Here is a 22,371-nt window from a genome sequence, read left to right as displayed (position 1 = left end):
AGTGAAGTCAAATGTGTGAATGGGAGGTGAACAAAGAAGAGGCGTTGTAAAGTTTTTTTCTGAGAGTTTTTGGCGGTTAATTCATGCGGGTTTGTGCTGCATGGCTGCTGACTGGAGGTCAAACACTTTTTACGCACCGTTTTATTTCCACCACATCTGAAGTCCGAGCAGTCAGAGGGCCCGTGGAGGCTCTGACTGAAATACCATCACCCCTCCTCTCAACACACACACACACATACACACAAACACACACACACACACACACACAGGCCCCGTTAAATTATGCAAAAAGGCCATTCAACAAATATGGCCCTCACAACACAAAAGAGACGGGTTATTCTGATATTTCCTCTACATTTCTTGTTTTTTTTCTCCCCCCCTCTCTCTTCTCTCGATGTAAGACCCCGAGATAAACCCCTGAACAAGTATCAAGTTATCAAGTTGCACCAACCTTTTGTAATAAGAGTATTTTGTCTAATCCCAAATTGCAGTTGAATTTTCTTAATGCTGAGCTGGTAAAGCCTCGGATTAGGCGGCGAGGAGAGGAGGGGGAAAAGTTTTGTCCCTTCAGCCGGCAGGATTGGAAGCGGGGATCTGCGGGGATGTTGTCGGTGCTTATTAAAACGATGATGCATAAAACACAGTGTTGCAGGAGCCCCGGCGCTCGCTGCACGGTGGAGACCCGGGAGGCTCCCTCAGGTGCAGTTTTTTGGACGGCGGCTAGGGAAGGAAGTAACGGCAGAGGGCCGAGCGGCTCTCAGCACCTGTGAGGTGAGGCCAGGAGACATCAAAGCTCAGGAGATAATCCATTCAGCTGAAGGATCCTCAGCTGCACAGCTGCGCCGAGGCACCGCCGCTTTTTACGCAGCGCGTCGCTCTTATTCTCTGTAAAAATAGGAAACTAACTGAAATGTTTTTTTTTTTCTCCACTCACTTCTACTTCCACATGAGCGTTAAAGACTCGAGTGATGCTGCAGAGGTAAGACAGGACTGTTTCTGTCATTTTATTTACTGCTAATTCTACAAAAATAAACATGCATCAAAATTGTTCAAATGTTGGATTTATCAGCTGATTATTTCTTTCATTAAAGTATTTTTTTTTAGTAAAGCTGATTGAAGATGAAGGAATTTAAAACTGATTTAACAGAAGCAAAAAAATCTAAACTAATTCAGGAGTAAAAGTGAAGTTTTACGTCAGCTTTTAAAACACAACAGAAAACATTTTAACAATCTAAACAACAAGTTTAAATTCATCTAGAAGTGACAGACGATGTGAGTCATTTTTTAAGTTTTCCTCTCACACACACACACACACACACGTGCAGCCATCTGACGGCACCGAGCTAAACGTCCTTCACCGTTTTTCTTTTTGGGCTCTTTGGCGTTATTCTCCACATTTACAGCCTCCCGTGATAAACGCGCTATAACGCAAAGTAAAACAAAAAAGCGCCTCCGGGAGGGGGGGACGACGCGCGTAATGTGCGTAATGTGCACGTACAGTCGGGTCCCAAGCAGAGAAGAAACGAATCAGCAAATTAATTTCAAAGTATTAGAAAGGCCGGGGAGGACGTCTGCTGTCACAACCTATTTTCCTGCTTTAATCGGGGATGGGAGGCTGCCTGCGGGGATGGAGCGGAGGGTTAAACTACGGACACTCTGATTTTTATTACAGGGACACGTTTTTACTGTTTATTTCAGGCTGCGCAGTCAGGAAGCCGGTACAAGATAAATAAGTGCAATTAAAAGGAGGTGATTTTTTTTTCTCCATCTTTAAAAAAAAAAAAAAAAGAATATCGACAGTTTTCTCTCGACCTTCTAGTTTTTATTCCTCCCTCCCTCCATCCATCCATCCATCTCTGCCATGGCTGCGGGTGACCGAGTCTCTCCAGCTCTGCCCCCCGTCTGCAGCGCGCACAGAAGCGGCCCAAGGAGAAAAAAAAAAAAAAAAAAAAACATCTGCTCGGTACAAAGTGATTTCTCTAATCTTCCTCGGAGGAACCTGCTCAGCACCGACCTCAAACAAACACACACACACACACACACACACACACATATATACACACACACACACACAAAAACCCAGAACGCCAATTTTAATTTATAAACACGCACAAGTCGCGGGGGAATTGAACAAGAGCGCAGAATAATAAAGCGTTGCTAAACGCAGCGCAGTGATATAGGAGCCACTGATGTGTTTACATTTCAATAACTTTATGTGAAAAGAAGAAAAAAAAAACCACAAGGATAGTCTGGAGCACGTGCAGGTAAAATGGATAAATTGATAAAGAAGAAAGGAAAGTATTGATTAGAAATGTATCTGCAATTATAAACATATATAGTGAATATATAAGAAAAAACATAATAATAAAACTTTTAAGGCACCATTTTATTAAAATTCATCGTTAAAATGTGAAGAAAATTATAAAACTGGTCGCAGATTAAATACTTGCAGCTTTAAAAACCTCTAATATTTGTTTCCTGAGGGGTTAAAAATAAATCCAGCACACGCTGCTTTGTGGAGTATGAAATCATAAGGACTTTATTGAAGACTTGGGTTATGACACTGGAATAAATAAACAGATAAATGTTCACACTTAAAAAGGACAACTGCACCAGATGTGGAGCTCTAAAGAGATGCATGTGTGTGTGTATATAAGCATATTTCTCCTCTTCAGGATACAATAAATAGAAATCAAAAAAAAAAAAAAAAAGTTGTTGAGCAAAAAAAAATGCACATGAAATGAAATGTGATGGTAGTTTTCACTTACAAGCAGCTTTTATAGGACAAACGGCAATAAATAATATATATATATTTTACTTTCAACTGCATGAATCCTGAAAAAAAGAAAACAAAAAAAAAAAACCCAGAGGATTTTGGAAGCTATTGGTCAGAGCAGTGATGAAAATATACAACATGAGATTATTATTATTTTTTTTTAAAACATGATCTTTCTTTTGGTAAACTGCTTTCAAGCCAAGACAATAAAAAAAGCAATAGGAAAGTTAAGATTTATGCAAGATTTATGAACGGTGTGCGTCGTCCCCCCCTCCCTCCCCTCCCTCCCCCTCCTCTTTTTAAGATATTTTACAAGTAAAAACTTTAAAGTGAAATAATTAAAAGATACACAGTCAAGTAATGAAGTAGCTTGAAAAGACTGATATTATAACGACTCTTGTTTCTGTTTTTTTAAAAGTCCAACTCATCTTCTCAACATCATGAAAAGAAGAAAAAAAAATAAAAATAAAGAAAAATCCCCCCCCCCCCCCATTAAACCCAGTTGTGCTGTACCTCAATCCGACTGGTCTCCACATTCAGACAGGATGGAGGCTGCTGCTGCATCATTACATACAAATATCCCATCTGTCTGATTAGGGGGGTTTGCACTGCTTTTGTCTCGTCATACATTTTCATATCACATACAAGTACCGTTCTTAAAGCAAATTAACATAAAAAATATCGTATATATATATAAATATATATATATATATATATATATATATATATATATATATATATATAGTGGGACAGTTTGAGTCAGTATAAAGTTGGTGCAAAAGCATCGCAGGGCTTCTTAATCCAGCCGAGTCTCTGCTGTTAGTTTCACCAAAAAACAACAACCAGAGCAGGAATCCAACAACTCATAGAAATGTCTAGGAAAGCCACTATCAAATAATAATAATAATAATAATAATAATAATAATATATCAATAATCGTAATGATACATTTCTTTTATCGGCTACATTTGTTGGTTGTGTTTTTTCTGTAATGACAATCATTGAAGGACACACTTCTCCTCTTTCTTGGCCATCTTGCCTTTGTTCTGCTCCAGCGTCCTCTCCAGGTGCTCGTCCTCCTCCTCGGCCCTGCGGGAGGGCAAAGGTCAAAAGGTCAGATGTGTTGGTTGGCGGGGAAGGGGTGCACATACAGGTAAACGCAGTCGGTGCCGAGGCAACCGTCGCCGTACCACCTGCGGAGTGGCCTTGCGCCAGGGGCCGAGCTCCGACCTTTCACCCGCCTGGCACCCTGTTGGCGGACGGTGCCGCCAATCTGGAAGGGATCCCGCCTGTGCAGGTGTGCTGCTGCTGCTGCTACCGCTGCCGTGCAGGATGACTGCAGGCTGGCTGGGACGCAACACGCCCTGAAATGTGTTTTCACTACGTCTACGGTTTCTTAGGAACCAAACCACAAACTTACTAAAGGTTGAGTTTGATGTTCTGAGAGAAAATAACCAACAGAACCGTGTGTTGTTTGTGTTTTTACATCAATGTTTCATACTTGTTCTGTGTCTGGTGCTGAGAGGATTGTGGGTAACTTACTGTTTCTCCTGGGCGTCCAGGTCCCTGACCAGCGCATCTCGTTTGTTGACCAGTATGACCAGCTCATCCAGCAGCAGCTGCTCTCGTCTCTTCTGGGCCTCCGTCTTCTGCCAGTCTGCAACGACACCAGAAGAACAAACAAACTCCGTCAGACCAGGAGACGCTGAGATCTTTTTATTCTAAACAACCTGGAGACGCTTTGACCTGCGGACCAACAGGTTGTTTATTTATTTATTTTGTCCTGCAGTGAACGACCTCACAGGAGCAACATTTCTACAGAATCACCTTTGACCCTCCTGGAATAGAAATGTTCTTCCTGCACACGTCTCACACACACACACACACACTGGACGTGGCTTCACTTGTTTAACGCAGCTCTTCATCAGGTAACTGAGTCACACTGAAGGACGAACGAGATCTTCACGAGGACTTCACAGTTTCAACATGACGGACACGTCGTCTGAACTAAGACACATGTTGCTCAAACATCTTCAGATCATTCAGCGGATGGACGGATGGATGGTTTGATAAAAGTTCATCTTGTTTTTGACCTGCTGGACTCTCGTAGAGATGAAGACGAGGTCGGTTCCACGTATGGACCAGTGTGTAGATGTGATGTGTCGACTCCATCAGGATGTGTGAACAGTGATGATGTATCGAACACTTGAAGGACGATCATGTTAACGTGCAGCCTCATGATGAAGGTTTCCTTCCTCATGATGTTCATACGTTTTAGGAAATTAAATTCCACAGTTATGAATTATCTGTTTATCACATCTTCTTGACACTGAAAAGATCTTAATGTGACTCATAACTTAAAGGTAACGACTGCAGAGCTGCAACAATCAGATGATTAATCAATTAGTTGGCAACTATTTTGATAATTGATTCATCGTTTTGAATAATTTTTTAAGAAAAAATGCAAATATTCACTGGTTCCAGCCTCTTAAATGTGAATATTTCCTGTTTTTTTTAGTCTTCTGTGATGATAAACTGAACATCTTTGGGTTGTGGACTGTTGATCAGGACTAAACAAGATGTTTTAGGTCACATGTCCAGAAACCTTCATTGTCATTTTTCACCATTTCTGACATTTTAAAGACCAAACGATCAATCGAGCCGGTAAAAGGCAGATTAATCAATAATGAAATTAATGTTTGCAGCCCTTAATGACTGGCAATCACTTTCTAACAGACTTCAGTCTTTCAGTCACATGTGGAGGTGAATATTGTATTGAACACTTTACATTTTCAAAGTTTTCTCATGAAAGTTGGTATAATATCCTCAGAAAAGCAAAGTGACGCCTCGTTATACTCAACATTTATTCAGTAACTATTAAGCTGCTTTGACACCTGTTTGGTTGTTTTGGGTCCGTTTTGAAAGACTTCAGTACGATTATTTAATGTTTATGTTGAATTTAATCATTTCGCAGATTCACTATTTTACATTTAAAATAAACGTCACCTCGCAACCAAACACTCGGTTTGTTCCTCAGCTAATAAACAAACAAACAGGTGAGCCCCCGACTCTCGTCTCAGTTCTCCAGGGTCTTTGCAGGAAGGGGCCCCACAGGGCCCCACAGGGTCCAGGTGGGACCCCGATCCAAATCCCCTCAGCCTCTCCCTGGAGGAGGGGGCTGCCCACAGGAGAGCACTCAGTCCCCCTGGGGCTCAAATATCCGCCTGGCGCCCTCGGCTCCAGATACACCCAACACCGGGGCAGCGCTCCTCCCTCCCTCCCTCCCTCCCCCCTAAAAACTCACCCCGAACACTGAACGCTGCTTAAACAATATCATTACAACCAGTAGTGAAACATCAATCCTGCATCTACCTATCCTGCAAAAACAACACAACTCAAGCTGTTTATAGATCAGATTAAATTAAATCAACTTGTTATTGTCGCTGCACATTTTACCAGTAAAACAAACTAACTAGAAACATTTCCTCCGTCGTCTCACAGCTAAAAAGAAGGAAGGAAATCTCTCGGCTTCTCCTCAGCTCACAGCGAGGACCTCCATCGTTTCATATTAGAGAAAGAAAAGAAAAAAATCCCAGCGAGAATTCAAACACAGCTGAGCCGTGTGCAACTTCTGTGGCGCGTAGGCAACTTCACCCCTCTATCAATATTTAACCGCCTATTGATTTGAGAATAAAAGGAATGTTGTAAAATGTCAGTCCCAAAATAAGTGTGGCTTTATTAAAAATAAATATTCCCCCCCCCCCCCTCCTCATTGAGTCAAATTGCAGCAGTGAGGCTGTGTGTGTGTGTTTTGTGTGTGTATGTGTGTGTGTGTCACGCTGGGCCCAGTGTGTTTGTCCTGAAAGGTCTGCGCTCTCTTCATTGGCCCCGCTCGTCCCTTTGAAGTCGACCACAGAGCGAAATGAACACAGTCCCAATATTTGGCTCTCTACGTTCTTCTCTTTCTTTCTTTTTCCTCCCTCAATCTTTTTTTTTTTCTTTTCCTCAAGGAAGCAAATTTACTCTCCTCTGCCTCTGTGGCGGAGTCGACAAAATACTTCAAAACTGCCAAATATGTCCAACTCCTGTGTGTGAAGAGTGTTTGTTTTTTTTTTTGTTTCCTCTTTTTCAACGAGAGGAAGGCAATTTGGAGTTGTGAGAGATCAAGACAAACTGTGTCAAGTGTAGAAGAAGAAAAAGCAGATGAGTCATCACGTGAGTCATCTTCCTCAGATAATTGTAGGACAGGAATGTGTCTATATCCGCCATAACTCCACTATCCCACAATCCCCTCTCTCTCTCGACAAGGCCGGCCCACAAGAGGAGGGTTCAGGAGAAAAGAAAAAAAAAAAAAAAAACTTCCCACAAAAACACAGAGAGGTATGAAAAAAAAAAAATCCTCTCAATCCTGCCCTCCTTCTCCTTCAGAGCACATCTCAGCCAAAAAGCCAAAGTCCTGCTCGTCCCAGGGAGAGCTGGGTGGTGTGGGAGGGGTGGTGGGTGGTGGTGGGGGGGTTACGGGGGCAAGCACACTGCTGTCAATCACACGTCGCAGAGTCCCGCCCCCCTCATTAGGAAGGTAAACAATAAAGAGAGCCGATGAGAGACGTGACCAGGCAACACCAGAGCGGGGCAGGCTGGGTAACCAGACACCCAGGAACAAACAAAACACCCTGCAGCCACTCAGCGAACCCCCCCCCCCCCAACTCACCCCCTCACCCCTCAACAAGCCCCGCCTCCCCCATCAGAGAGGGAGAGAGAGAGAGAGAGGTTAAAGAGAGGGAAAGACTTGGAGGAGTGTGTACAACTCACATGGTGGGTGCATATTCAGATAACCCTCGCCGTGCACGCCAACGGTAACCATGTGAGTCTGCACAAGGCACACAAGAATGCGCTGGTTCAAATCCCCATGAACCCCTCCCCGCCCGCTCTCTCCGACGACGCTAAATTTATTCAAGAGAGCAAACTGGTCCAAAGCTTCGTTCTCTAAAAAAAAAAAAAAAGCGAGAAGAGGCCGACTTACATGCATCTTTCTATCCGTCTCTCTCTCTCTCTCTTATTTTCTGTCTCACACACAAAACACAGCAATGCGACATCAGGATTTGATCCGCAGCTTCATAAGTTAAAGGACGACGTCCTCCGAAGTCCTCCAGAATCTACGACTACCGACACCGATCTATAAACGTATTCCCCTTCGTTTCTTTGTTGTTTTTTTTTCCCCTGTCGTCCTCTCCGCTCTGCTCGCTCTACCTCTTGTTCTCGTTGTAAAAGGCCCCCAAAAGCTGGTTTTGGCCGAGGTCCAAGTGGAGTCAAGAGACAAAAAGTGTCACTGGAGGAGAAGAAAGTCGACAGGCGGTGAAAACGGTTGACAGATAAACGTCTTGACGGCGACGCATAGCCGGATTCTTCAGTCACATGCAAATGTTGAAAACTGAAACACAAAAGTTTGGTGATTTCATTCGTGGTTAGACGCAAAAGTCTTAAACACCAGAAGAAGAGCTCAGTGCTGCGGAAAAAAATCTAATTAGCAACAACCAAAGATGATTTTCCACTAATTAAGACTATTAAGTTTAACAGTCTGGTGATAATCTATATTTATATTATTGTCAGCAAATAAACAATCCTGATATTTTGATATTTAAGGATCGTTTATGTATCCAAAGCCTGATACATCTTATTCTTCTAGAGCGACACTGTTGTCTAAAAACTATTGAAAACACATCAATGAGCCACATTGAGCGACACTTCCTTCGTTACAGTGAAGACACACTGTAGTTTATCTTGAGTCAATCCTACATTCATCATCCTGCTGCCATAAACACTCAGTAGAGCATCAAATCTGCTTCTCAACATCGTCTGAAACAAATACACTATTTACTGCTTTTTAAGGAAATTACGTAGACCACGAAAAAATGAAAGAATACGTTTGTGACCTGATTTTTAACATAAGACAAGCTGGGAAAACCTCCATCTTCACCCTTTACACTAAAGTATCCAGTCCACAACTTGACACCTTTAATGTTTGGGAAAAATGCAGAAAAACTGTTGAAGTAACAGACTGCAGTATCAGACTGCTTCAAATCAAAACATTAATGAGTCAGTGTAGCTCTGAAAAAGTAAAAAAAAAAAAAGTCGATGTATAAGTAGGTGAGACATTGAGCGAGCGGGAAACTAAGTTCTAACTTTTTAAATCATCCACAAATTCAAGCATCAATCTAAACAAAACGCACAATTTCAACATCTGTTCCACCGTATGTTACAATAACCTGCATATAATATCATGTTAGCTACACTAACAGGAGGCTCTTGTTCCAAGATCCTGGAAAACACATAAATTTACATCTTCTAGAGGATGTGAGGAGAATATTTTGTACATTTAAAGTAAATGAGGACAAACTTTATCATCAGTTTCTATGTAACGATGAAGAACGACCTAAAAACCAGCACAAACAACCTCACTGTAAAAAAAAAAAGTTAAAAAAAAAAAAAACACACTTGCTTCCAAAATTCTCCAAAAGTCCGACAACTTGTGGAACGAAGGTTCTTGTTATCGGCGGTTCCAGTCAACTAGCAACCCTGAAAGAGTTGGCGACATCATCAAAAGTCGCCCATGTGATAGGATTCCACAGTGCACCTAATCAATCAGGGTCTGTACGCGCCGTCCCGATGTGTTACAAAGCCCAAATAGATTTACAAATGGGAAGTGTGTGTGTGTGTGTGTGTGTGTCGGGGGTGTGGAGAGGGATAAGCTCCTGCATAGGATTACATATTGATTTTAAACATATAAAAAAGCTTATCATATCAAACCGTAACAGGAAAAACTCTGGGACCCGGCTATGCATAAATCCCTTTTAGATGGTGAGAGGGCGTCCACCTTAAAACACACACACACACACACACACACACACACACACACACACACACACACACACACACACACACACACACACACACACAGGTCCTCAGAGTGAGCCAAGACACAGTTTTGTGTGTGTGCATACATAGGTGTGAATCGGTAAGCAGATAAAGAGGGCATAGTGGATCAATTTTGTGGCAGGGAGATGAGAGTGTGGCATACAGATGGCATTTCCCCGCCTGGCATCCCACCAAGAAGGTACACGGAGGTGGTTATCATTGGGCATGCTCATAAACAACATCAACGCCGGCCTGACAGCCTCAGCGTGTCCCCAACTGTTTTATTCTGCAACAGCTGCACAGTTAATCAAAACTGTTTTAACATCAGGTTGTTCGTAACGTCATAAATCAGCTCAATAAACAAGTTATTGTGCATCATTATGTCACGATTTGAGCTTCGGTGGTTAATAAATGTCGACTCTCAGTCAAATACTATACTATCAGTCAAATAAATAAAACAGTCAAATGTTGTTTTAAGATCAAAACTGCAGCAAAGTATGTGTTTGAAATGTTCAACACTACAAAAAATCACTACACAAAAGTGACTGTCAGGTTTGTGCTTCAAACTACTTCTAAAAAAAAATCGGAGGAATATTTAGGAAAATGTGTCCTTTAGCAGGAAAGCAGCTTGAAAGTTGATTTGAGAGGAATTCTCTCCTCCTGACTTCTCTTTCCACCTCAAAGCGTTCTCTTCTCATCCTCCCTCTCTCATGTGTTTGTGCGTCCCGCGGTATCTGGTTCACGTTGGAAATACGACTGTGGAATAAAACGTCACGAGTCATAGTTGTTTCTCTTTCCTTCTCTGGTCTGCAGCCTGATCAGAGACACGCAGCTCAACAGCTTTTAACTCCCATCAGAATCTAAAATGTTTAGATTATTATAGACAGAATGAGAATATTTACTTCTATACCTCTGCTACAACTGGACAACAAAATAGCAAATATTCTTCTAACCATTTCATAAACAGAACCAGCTGTTAGCATACTTAACCAGTTAGCTGTAGCGTTTATTGACCTGGACAGACTGTGTGAAGACTGTGGTTCGATATGTGACTATGTAGGCCGACTGAGAAGTAAAGACAGACTGGTGTGTGTGTATCAGTGCAGGTATATATTTTTCTCAGCAGGGTGTGTGTGTGTGTGTGCAGGTGTATCTTAGTGATGTGTGTTTCTCTCTCTGCTCTGACTCTCACTGCATCTCTCTCTCTCTCTGTGTCATCGACTGGCCAACCAAATCAGCAATTACTCGCACGCCCGACCATCGCTCAATGGACCTGCCCAAGCACCAAATAAGAGCTGGAAAGATGGGCACTGAACACACACACACACACACACACAGACACACACACACGCAGACAGAAAGATAGACACACGGGTGGACACACAAACACACCTGTGAGAAGTAAACACACTGATGCAGACAAACAGAGACCAACAGATCCTCTCTCTCTCTCACTCACACATACACACACACACACACACACTGTCAGGTCTCTTCCCAGCAGCTCAGAACTATCTGTGGCTGCTACAGAAAGGTAGAGCCTGTGAATGTTAAGTGCCTCCCTTAGGGAGGAAAATAAGGCCGGCTGATAAGTTAGTCAGCTGCAAATCCAACAAGTCCACATGAAGGCAGAGAGGAGCGGTGACACGACACACACCACCTCTCCACCTCGACTTGCACACTATCTCCGCTCTTTCACTTCCACACACACACACACACACACACACACAGAGGCCTAACAGGTAGACACATGATACATATCTGATATAAATATGCACTCACAGAAGCACCAGGAAACCCACAGACACACACACACACACACACACAAAAAAAAGACAAAAGCAGACTTGCACACACACACACACACACATAGTTCAGCACAATATAATATACACAAACACGAGCACACACCCACACACTGAAAACAGACTCACTGATACAAAAACACACTCAGAAATATGAACCAGAAAAAAAGTGAAATCCTCCCATTTGACTCGAGCTGCAGACGCATGGCGGCTCGATAAAGATAAATAAATAAAATGGCCGGGCGAAGACGGAGGAAATCAACCTGGACGCAGGCAGCGTGGCGCCGTCTGCAGCTCCTGCTTGGCTACGCATGTCTGCTCCCCCCCTCAGCACCCCCCCACTCCCCCCCTTTGCCTGGCCCACCTCCTTTCTTGCTAATTACAATTGATTTATTATGGACCAGGTAGCTTATCAGGTGCCCGCTGAAATTACAATGGTTGCTCCTCTAGCAGCCATTTGGCCGTTAAATAAACTTTATCCAGATGTTCAGACTTGTAAATTAGTCTCTCTAGTTTGCAGATTTAGGAATATTTCTTTACAGATTGTTGGTCGTTTCCTTTACATTTGCAATCAGTAACACAATACAGTAGATTATTCTAACTCTATCAAAACACATCTAACGTCACAAAGTTGAGATTCACGTTTAAATGCAATTTATAAAGTGCAAGTAAGATTTTATTGTGAAGTAAAACAGAGAAGAAATTACACATCTCTGCTGCCTGGTACCTGCAGACACCATATTAAATCCCCTGACCTTTGTGTGTGTGTGTGTGTGTGTGTGTGTGTGTGTGTGTGTGTGTGTGTCTTACCCTCGATGGCCAGCATGGCTCTCAGCTCTCTGTTCAGCAGTTCGAAGCGTCTCTCCAGATCGTGCTCTTTCTCCCTGTGGCAAGTTAAGAGAGAATGAGTGAAAAAAAAAAAAAAAACAGACACACACTCACAACAAAGTTCATCAATATGTTAATGACTAAATCATTAAGCACTTAAAGAAACCTGCAATAAACATCGATTCAGCTACTCGCCTGAACCTTCTCCGGCTTTGCATTAATCTACTGCACATAACTGATACACATACTGCGCTCACACAGCCCTGGGTGAATGTGCACGCGTGTGTGTGTTTGTGTGTGTGTGTGAGGAAAGAAAAAGGAATATAAAGAGAGTAGAAAGGATGTGAAAATGCATTAAGAAAAATAAAGAATGAAACATATATATATGCATTTATGGACATGCCATGAGTGTGTGTGGTCTGGATGTGTGTGTATGTATGGCTACATGTGGTTTGTGTGTGCGTATGCGGCGCAAATTAAATTCTTTCCTCTTTCAGCCATATTAAAAAATGAGCTAATTCGGTCCCTAATAGAATTTGTCCTTCACAGGCGCCTTTTTCTCTTCGCCTCCACAAAGAGAGAACAGAAAGGGCTAATAATCAGCCCTTCTGTCAATTGGCCACTTTAAAAGCCTCCCCTTTCCCACGATATAATGTGATTATGAATACTTCAATCTCTCCTCCACTCGCACACTTTGAAATCCCAACAGCCGCAAATGAAGAAAAAGGCAGCCAGTCTCTCTGTGTGTGTGTGTGTGTGTGTGTGTGTGTGTGTGTGTGTGTGTGTGTGTGTGTGTGTGTGTGTGTGTGTGTGTGTGTGTGTGTGTGTGTGTGTGTGTGTGTGTCTCCACCTGTCGCAGCTGACCACATACAAAGAGACTGGCGATAGAGTGATGATCGCCACACTTCTATTGATTTCATATCCCGTCCACATGTAAATCAATGAGCGGATAGACAGAGGGGGATGAATGGAGTAGTAAGTATCCTCCCCCCCCCCTCTCTCACCCCACAACCCCCACCCCCCCTCCTGTGCAGCTTCAACGAATGTGATCTAACGCTTGAATAGAACGGTGACGTTTCCAGGTGTTTTAATGCCTCTTGGTGCATGAAAAGACAAACAAAAGCAGGTGATAATGGAGGCTACACAGCTGATTCCACCAGTAGGAAGTGGTTTATAGTAGAAAAGGCACAGGTCATTGTGGATGTGGCGGTAATTTGACTATAAAATTGAAATAAGGAGTTGTATGGAGAGATCAGCGGCTAAACAGAAAGACGATAAAGAGGCGGACATGTCAACAGACAGAAAAGTTAGTTAAGCTACAGGATACGTACAGCAGAGAGAGCTGATTCTGTCGTCTGATGAGGGCGTTCTTCTTGTTGACCAACATGAACCACTCCTGCATCATGGCCTCCTCCTCCTCCTTGTTGTTGCCTGGAGACACACACAAACAGAAAAAACAAGCAGAGTTAAACACACAGACACAATAAAACAACCCTTTCAATAACATCACAAGCTTTTAATATTTATTCCTCAGGTGTTTCTTTGCACCCTTTTAAAACCATCATGTCGATTGTTAAATAGAAAGTAAAATCAGTTACAGTAGATTGAACCTGACAAGATAAAAGGTCATTTTCTACCATCGGCAGCCTGTAAATAACAAAATTAAAGCGTACAGTGTATATAAGCGCGCAGGCATACACACATGAAAGAGATGATGCAGAGTCAGTACATCCATCAGATATTTATGTGTGTGTGTGTGTGTGTGTGTGTTTGTGTGTGTATATGTGTGCGTAAATACACTCTCACTTATGTTCCTTGTGTAAACATTCACATACTTCACACCATGTCTTCACAACGTCAATACAGCTTCAACCGGGGCGGGATTAACTCAGCGATTACCGTCGAGCATCTTTACAGAGTGGAGCCTCTCACTGTAGGGCAATACATATCCCACCAATCACTCAGCGGGCCTTCAAAAAAAAAAAAAAAAAAAAATACACGTCTCTGGGACTCTCCGATGCTTAGTGTAATACCTGCTCTACACACGGAGAGCTAGCAAGGCTCAAGATGCATGGCTAATGTAAGCTTCGCCCACGCCTGGGGCTAAAGCTCTATGCTGTAACTTACTTACAAGATACAATGGGATGCGCACAACTGATACGGACACAGCACATCGAATGGAAACCCTTAAATGTTTGCCACATAACAGCAACGGGAACAGCAACCATCAGTCATGTCTGACCTGGAATAAAAGAGGAACTATTCGGTTCAGGAGTTTGACATCAACTGGGCATCTGTCGACTGCCTCAGAATGATTTCAAAATAATAATTTAGACTATTTTAATGATTTAAAAGATCAGTTATTAAGAGGTTATTTTATAGCTTAAAAATTCAAAACATACAGGATTGGAACGAGCCATCACTCCTGATTGATTTACAGGTCTTTTGATGCAGAGACTATCAAGAGAAAATAAATAAATCTTAGTTATTAAAGTCTCCTGGTGGTGTTAAATGCTTTACATTAGTAAGGCTGGTAAACAGCAGGAAAAAAGACGTTTATTTTCAATTATGAACAGTTGACAAACACAAAAAGGCTGGTTTTGAATCATTAAGACAAAATCTTAAAATTATATATGTGAATTTAATTCAAATTTATGTAGTTAAAAACAGGAACAGGCCTTTAAATGTATTAACATAAGAAAGACAAATATTCTCCAACAACTTACTGTAGAATCTGAAACTGACGTATGTGATTGTACATAATTGGTGGATGAGTCTTTCCAAATTCAACAGAAAATTATAGTAAATTACACCGCTTTCTGAATTTAACAAGATGGACAGCTGCAAAATAAGTTGGGTACGAGATGTAGCCACATATCAGTGTTTTGTGTGCAATATAGTTAAATGTGCACTGATTGGGTTTGTTTTGTTTTGATAAGACCCCTTTAAACATGGACCTCACATGTATTAGAAATTAAATGTAATTTATTCTTTATAACCTCTTAATTTTTCTACACAGATCACTTGTATATTTCGTCAATGTGTAAATAAACTCCGCTGTGGTCAGTCCAGTAAAGAGCGCCGTTGATGTCAACAATTGGGATATAAGCTTCGTGGCACTGGAGGCCAGTTAAGCAGTGACAGCAGCATTAATCTGACACTCAGTACGTCTGTGAAGAGAGGAAATGGATGAAAACAGAGGACGTGAGATGAAAGATGGTCTTAGGGCTTATGTTATTATCTCTCGCTGTTTTTTTTTTCCTCCTCCCTTTCTCAAGAGGAAGGTTTAATAGCTGAGTAGCTACGACAGGCATCATAACAGAATTAACACTAAGAAGACATTTTATACCACTTATTTATTAATTGGGAGTCCTCTTAATAATAAGTAAGGCACTGTTGTGCTGTAAACAAGTATGCCAAGTTCAGTTTTTTCATACTAGTCCAGAGAGGAAGTTTTATTTATTGTCTGGGAAATGTGGTTATGACCCGCTCCTTCTTTTTGGTGGTTTCAAACATTATTGACTTAAGTGTTTTAAGCTCATACTGCTGCTTTATTTTTTATATTCTGGATAAGATTTTCAACAGAATAGAATATAAACTAAGGGACAATATGTTTGGTGCTTTAAATGGACCTGAATATGATCACAAGCTGTGAATAAATGATTGATTCAGCTGCTAAGGAAAAGAGAAAACCAAGAGAAATGTGTCTTTTTCTGTCCAACACACACACACACACACACACACACCGCCACTCATGGCAGAGGAGAGGGAGTATTGGGCCGCTGCGTCACTGGCGACAAAAGGCAAGCACGTGGATGTGTGCGCGGACACCGGTGAGTGTGTGGACATTTGTGATACTCTGAGCCAGCAGATGTATGTAATTTCATTTAGGAGGGTGGAGCGGGGAGGGAGGGGAGGGGGGGGGTTGTGGGGGGGATAGAGAGAAAAAGAACGAGCGAATGAAAGAAAGCTTCAGGATTTAGCGGAATCGGGGGCTCGTGGATTACTGTAGTCAACTTTGAAACGGACGACACTCGGAGGGGGGATAAAGCCGGCGCTGACAGGTCATTGTGCTGCCTCGAAGTCAAATAAAACAAGCAAATAATAATGGCAAATATTAAGCTCCTGTGACATTGTGGCGAGGCGGGCTGGAAGACGAGGGGGGATTATAAAGCTATATCCCCCACCGCTAGCCAGCCAGCAGCTACCAGCCAACCACCAGCCGCATTTTGTGAAAGGAGGGAGGAGAGGAGAAGGGAGAAGAGAGAAAGGCAAGGAGGTCAGAGGAAAGGTAGAGCGGGTAGGATAAAGGAGATGAGGGAGGTGGGGGGAGGAGGAGGAGGAGGAGGGAAGGATGGGTAGTAGGAAGGAGAAAGGGAGGGATGGAATAAGGGCAAGCAGTTGAGCGATTTCAAAGCAGAGAAAGAGAGGAGGGGATGGAGGGATGGAGACGGGATGCTAGACAGCTGCTCAGCATCCTCCTCCCTTCACTCAACCTCTCCAGGGTTGAACTTTGACCTCCACATACTACCTGACTCTTAAAGAGACACTGTGCATCTGCAGTTTGTCCAACTGAGACGAGTCACATTTACAGGCTCTAACATTCACTTCATTTATTTATTTATTTGGTTGCTACAAGACTTTAATACCCATTAAAATTACATATGAGACAATTTTACAGTAGAAAACTTAAGATGACAACCAGTAGAGTCAGTTTTTTAAATTGTGCTTTAGGGGAGTGTACTATTCAAAAAATAAATATTGGTACTTTTAAAATATTAAGGTTAGTTCCTCTTGTATTTATCAATGAAACTGCTATTATTAGTAGGGCTGCAATTAACAACTATTCTCATTATTGATTCATCTGTTATTAATTTGTAGTAATCCCTTATTTGTGCAGTTAGAACATTGTGAGAAATGGTCATTACAGAGAATTACATCTTCAAATGACTTGTTTTGTCCGGCTAAAAGTCCAAAACCCAAATAAGTTTAATTTACAATTATATAACAAAGAGAAAAGCAACAAATCCTCATATTTGAGAAATGTTTGCCATTTCTGCTTGATTAATAATCTAGTAATTTTAAATAGTTGTAGACTTAATTGTTTTGGCACTAATGTTTATGTTCAGTTCATTAGCGTAACCGTATGATATCACTGAAAGTACTGAAAAGGGGAAATTAAGGAACAAACAGTGCAGATGGAAGAAATCAAAGTGTTTGTTTCAGTTCAATAACTGTATGTAGTAGTTTATGTAACTGTTCGTTGTTGCTCAGCACAAATATTAAGGCACTAAGCAGGGTTGAGGGTTTGATTCCCACTCGGACCACCCATGCTAAATATATACCAGTACAACAAGAACAGTACTGTCATGAATACGTCCACCAAATGGCATATGTTAAGAGTGACAACAAGAGAGAAAACACTGCTGAACGTTGTGTTGTATGAAGACAAATGGTGTAAATATCGCTGGCAGGCGCCATTGACACTGTGTCTGTGAATCCAGCCTTGGCTCTGAGACACTGTGGATCCATGCTGGCTCTCAGGGGGCCATCTTGGATCAAAGCATCTGGCAGTTTGGCAGGTTGCATTCTGGGTCTTGCTGCTTGCCTTACACGCCATTTCTCAGCGCTCAACACAGAGCAGGGCAGAGCAGAAAGAGGCCAAAAATCTACTGAGACTGAAGCAATAAATTTGGCATCGGTACAATGTTTGATCAGGACATCAAAGGATTAGTGAAATATGTCTGATGGAGATACACCGGGTTTCCCTTCCTACAGGAAACTTTATCGTCATTAATATCGTGTTTGGTGTCAATGTGGCGGCGATGGTGAGAAACACACAAGATAAAATCAACTCAAGCACACATATATATACACACACACAGCCAAGATACAACTGATACACACATCCTGACAACCCCTCTATCTGATTGCCTGTCTCCCTCTTCTCTTGTTTCACTCTCTCTGCCTCACAAACACAACCTGGATACAATGTGAAGGGGGATACATTTATCCTGAAGGCATGGAGAAAAAAAAAAAAAAAAAAAAGGCTGGTTAGCATGGGTCAATGCGTGATTGTACGCTTCAATATGAGAGGCAGAAAGAGAGGGAAATGTAGAAAGAAATGGAGAGAAGGCAGGGTGAAAAGACAGAGTTAGCCTCTATAGCCAAATAAGATTAAGATAGCTATCTTGGCCACTGTTCCATTCAGTGTAGATAGGAATAATGAAACCCACCCTGAGGTGGTCAAACTGCTGCTGCTGCTGGTGGCCTGCGCTGGTTTTTAATTAAATGTGTAACGTTGCTGTTCTACGTCTCATTAAACGCATGCAAGGAGGTTGTTTTAGTGTGTAAATATTGATTGATTTCATATTTTCAGTAGAATGTTAATTTGCTAAGATGCCCAAAGCTGGCAGGCATTTTACATTTTATTTGTCATATTTCACAAAGGAGCTTGTAACTAAACACTTTTTTCTCTGTTTTATTGTTCAGTTTATATACAAAAAGAAGAGTTTGATGCCAACAATCCAAATTTTTCTTGTTTTATTGTTGCTTGAGACTAAAGCATCTACCAATTATTTTCATTACTAACTTATTGGTAATTTCAATTAATAGTTTAATCTATGGCATATCAGAAAGTAGTGAAAAATGGCCATCACAATAGACATGTTAACGTGTAGTAGCGGGAAAAGCACAGGTGTAAATAACAACATGAATCATGGCTGTATTCCATTTATGTGTGCAGGTTTCATGGCCCCAGTATTGTGCATTGTTCACTGTCATGGTTCACTGGGAGACCTTAATGGAACAGAGACATTGTTCATTTTTTTTTTTTATTTATCTTAATTTATCTTTTGTTATTAGTAACACCTGTGCTTTTCCTGCTATGACAAGTCAAAATATCTGCTGTGAAAAAGGTCGACTTCCTGGAGGTAGCGTCTTCAAAAAGATAGTTTTGTCCAAATGACGATATAAAACAGAAAATTAGCAAATGTTCACATTTGAGACATTCGAACCAGCAAATATTTGCCATTTTTGCTCGTCAATCAACTAATTGTGTATTTGAATCGACTAAACACAGCACGATATTGCAGGGGTCAAAACTTTGACCTTCCAGTTAGGGACAGGCCTTTTGACCATTACGTCACCCTGCCACCTAAGAACCACAGGTATTTGTTTAATCGTACAAGAATATGATGACTGGATACGGAAATCCGACACTTTCCTTCCCTAGAGAAACAACTTCTTTCTGTGCCTGGAAGGAGGGAGCTGGGATAAAAGGGGGGAAATGAATGAGACAGAAAGAGAAAAACATTAAAAGCTGTGATCACAGCACGTTCATCTCATTTCTTATCCCACCATTTTGCCATTTAATCCAATAGCTGCTAATCCAATTTGTCTATCGGACATGTAAAAAGGCGGGGAGGAGGAGGAGAAAGACAAGGAGGAGGAGGAGGAGGGAAAGGGAGGAGATAGAGCTGAACTTCTCTTCTGTGTCCAAGTCACTTTTCTGAATTGCGGTTTATTTAGGGACGAGCCGCACTTGTGCCTCTCCCATCGCTTTCTCCATCCGACCGTCAAGCCCGTCTGATATCAGCGGGGATCAGGGCAAGATGAAAGCCAAAGATGCATGAAAGGAAATGAGAAAAGAAGGAATAAAAAGAACAGGATGAACATTGTTTCCTGTGATTAGGTAAGAGCTTGTTAAAAGGCTGTCACTGCAGTGATGTGAATATGCATGACAGGGGCCGGCCTAATCAGAGAGGTCTGTGGCGAGGACCGGAGGGGGGGAATTGTGGTTAAGTAGCCTACTGAAGACTTGATTTAATTAATGTGAGTAGAGGAGTGTCTTGTTAGGAAGGAGACACAGAGAGAGAGAGAGTGAGAGTGGGAGAGAGAGAGTGTGTAGCTTCTAAGCAAGAAAGGCTAGTGTGCTGGAAAATTCAGTTTTGGCCATAAAACATAATCTAAAGCCTGCAGTAGTGGTGTTTCTTTAATGCTGGAGGAGATCTTCAAATTTCAAGTAAGCTTTGGCTTCAGCTCTGACAGCTTACTCACTTCTCTCTCTTACTTACTTGCTCTTATTCAAAGCGAAATGCAATAAATGCCGCAATTCCCAACTTAGAAATGTTACAGAATCAACCCCCCTTCACCTCCAATCTTCTCGACATTGCACATGTGATTTCTCCTGCACTCTCCTATTCTCCTCCGCTCTCTACTGGAGTGGTGCTGAGGGCTATTTTTTTTTTTTTTTTTTTTTCCAGGGAGGCTTGTACGAGGCCTTTTTAGCCACCTTCAATGGCACAATGGTCCCAGCGTATAGAGCAGATTCCTGCTTTATTGAACCTGTATATAATGTCTGGTGAATGGAACACATTAACCAATTCACACTCACCTCTTTGCTTCCCTCCTCCCCCCCTCCCCGCATAGAAATTGGAGGAAAGTAAAATAAGAAGAAAAAAGAAAGAAAAAAAAAACCTCCCCTCACATTGAGGCACAATGACTGCCTTTTCCACCGGTGTCATTTGTCAACCACTGCTTGCTTTACAACTTACAAAAGAGGTGGAGGTAGAGGAGAGACCAAAAGAAGCAGGAGTAGGGTGTGACTGAGAGTTTTGGGGGCAGAGAGATGAATCGGGTCTTTTTTTTTTTTTTTTTTAATCACAATCATAAGTGAGGCTGCATAATTATTTGTTTCTAATTATGATGTGTGTTAACAGTAGAGCTACATCTTGTTGGAAGTATTTGTAAAAGAAACTGCCCAACGTGCAGAGCTGTTTGATCTTGTGTAATGATTTTTTGTTTCCATAATCAATAAACACAGGATATCCGCATGAGTAGAGTGTTAAAATATTGAAGCGATACTGATATAAAATGTGTGTGCTGTAGAAAAAGAGCCACTGATACTAATCGGAGTTGAATTTAACACCTGCTGAGGTGTTACTGGTTAATCAAATAAAGGTGTCGGGGCAAAATTTTGACTCGTTTTCCAAAATTCAATAACATTTATTCAATTAACTCACACATCTAAAGAAGGGAGGAGATCCAATGTGGTTTTGATGGTTTATTAACATCCACACGGTAAATCCCACTGAGGTTCTTTCAAAAAGGGAAATATACAAACTGTCCTCATTCATGACGACATGTGGTTTATGCATTTTTAATGCAGTTCCACTCTTACATTTAGCTAACTTGCCTCTAACATTTATTCTGCTAGCACTGTGGGTTATCTCACTAACTGCACACGTACAGTAACTAAGTCTTAATATACACATATTTTGAGACAACAACTGACTACCAACTACATTAAAAAGAAGTATGATACTCAGTTCTCAGGGACAATAAATAAATGCACATAATGAAAAACTCAACTCTTATATTTAGACAGATTTGACTCTTAGAAACATCCTCACCTGCCACAACAGTTGATAACTATGAGGTGGTGAAGTTGGAAACAGTCAGTTAGTTCTTTGTTTGTCCTAAAATTCGGTCAACTGCACTCAAGAAAGTTACTTCCAGACATTGCAACCCCGTCTCCTTGAAATAATGTTTAAATACTAAAATAACTAAGCACACAGACTTTTACACCAGAGGCAGAGGTTCACATCCTGGGTCTTGCGTGTGATTAGGTTTATTTAACAGAAGCGGTTTGGAACGATCTTAAAGCCTAAACATAACAATAAAAATGATGCTTTAGCTGCTATGACTGGATATTTGAGGAAAATAATGAAATGAATATTTTGTAGACACGTTCAGTATGAGGATTTTTCAATTTTGCAGATAAGTTCATTGAAAACATTCCCTCATTATGTTGATAAAAGTCACAACTGGGGCAACATTATGCTTCTATTTTACTTCAGGAGTATGTAATCTCTAAGAGACAGGGTTGGACACACGGCTGTATTTTTGTCTCTGAAGTATTTTCATAGTTTAGGGCCAAAAGTTAATTTCAGACAGAGACAAAATAATCATGATCATGTAATATTTTCCATATCGTAAATACCATTACAGTTTTAGCTGTTATCATGCAGCCCTGATTGTGAGCGC

General features: G+C 41.5%; 1 protein-coding gene across 9 annotated transcripts in view; it reads right to left on the bottom strand.

Moving 5' to 3' along the window:
- Positions 1-2,512: 2,512 nt before the first annotated feature.
- ehbp1 (EH domain binding protein 1) overlaps positions 2,513-22,371 on the bottom strand; it is a 155,561-nt gene continuing 135,702 nt past the window's right edge. For all 9 annotated transcript variants that reach the window (XM_067610727.1, XM_067610717.1, XM_067610719.1 and 6 more), the window contains 4 exons: positions 13,656-13,755; positions 12,307-12,380; positions 4,319-4,433; positions 2,513-3,865 (listed from right to left, as the gene is read on the bottom strand). In XM_067610727.1, the coding sequence (XP_067466828.1) occupies positions 3,775-3,865; positions 4,319-4,433; positions 12,307-12,380; positions 13,656-13,755 (380 nt within the window). In that variant the 3' untranslated portion in view covers positions 2,513-3,774. The remainder of the gene's footprint in view (positions 3,866-4,318; positions 4,434-12,306; positions 12,381-13,655; positions 13,756-22,371) is intronic.

This window comes from Thunnus thynnus, chromosome 14 (assembly GCF_963924715.1).
Source record: "Thunnus thynnus chromosome 14, fThuThy2.1, whole genome shotgun sequence".
Classification (NCBI taxonomy): Eukaryota; Metazoa; Chordata; class Actinopteri; order Scombriformes; family Scombridae; genus Thunnus; species Thunnus thynnus.
Note: the sequence above shows the minus strand (reverse complement) of the source record. Positions and strands in the feature narration are given on the sequence as shown.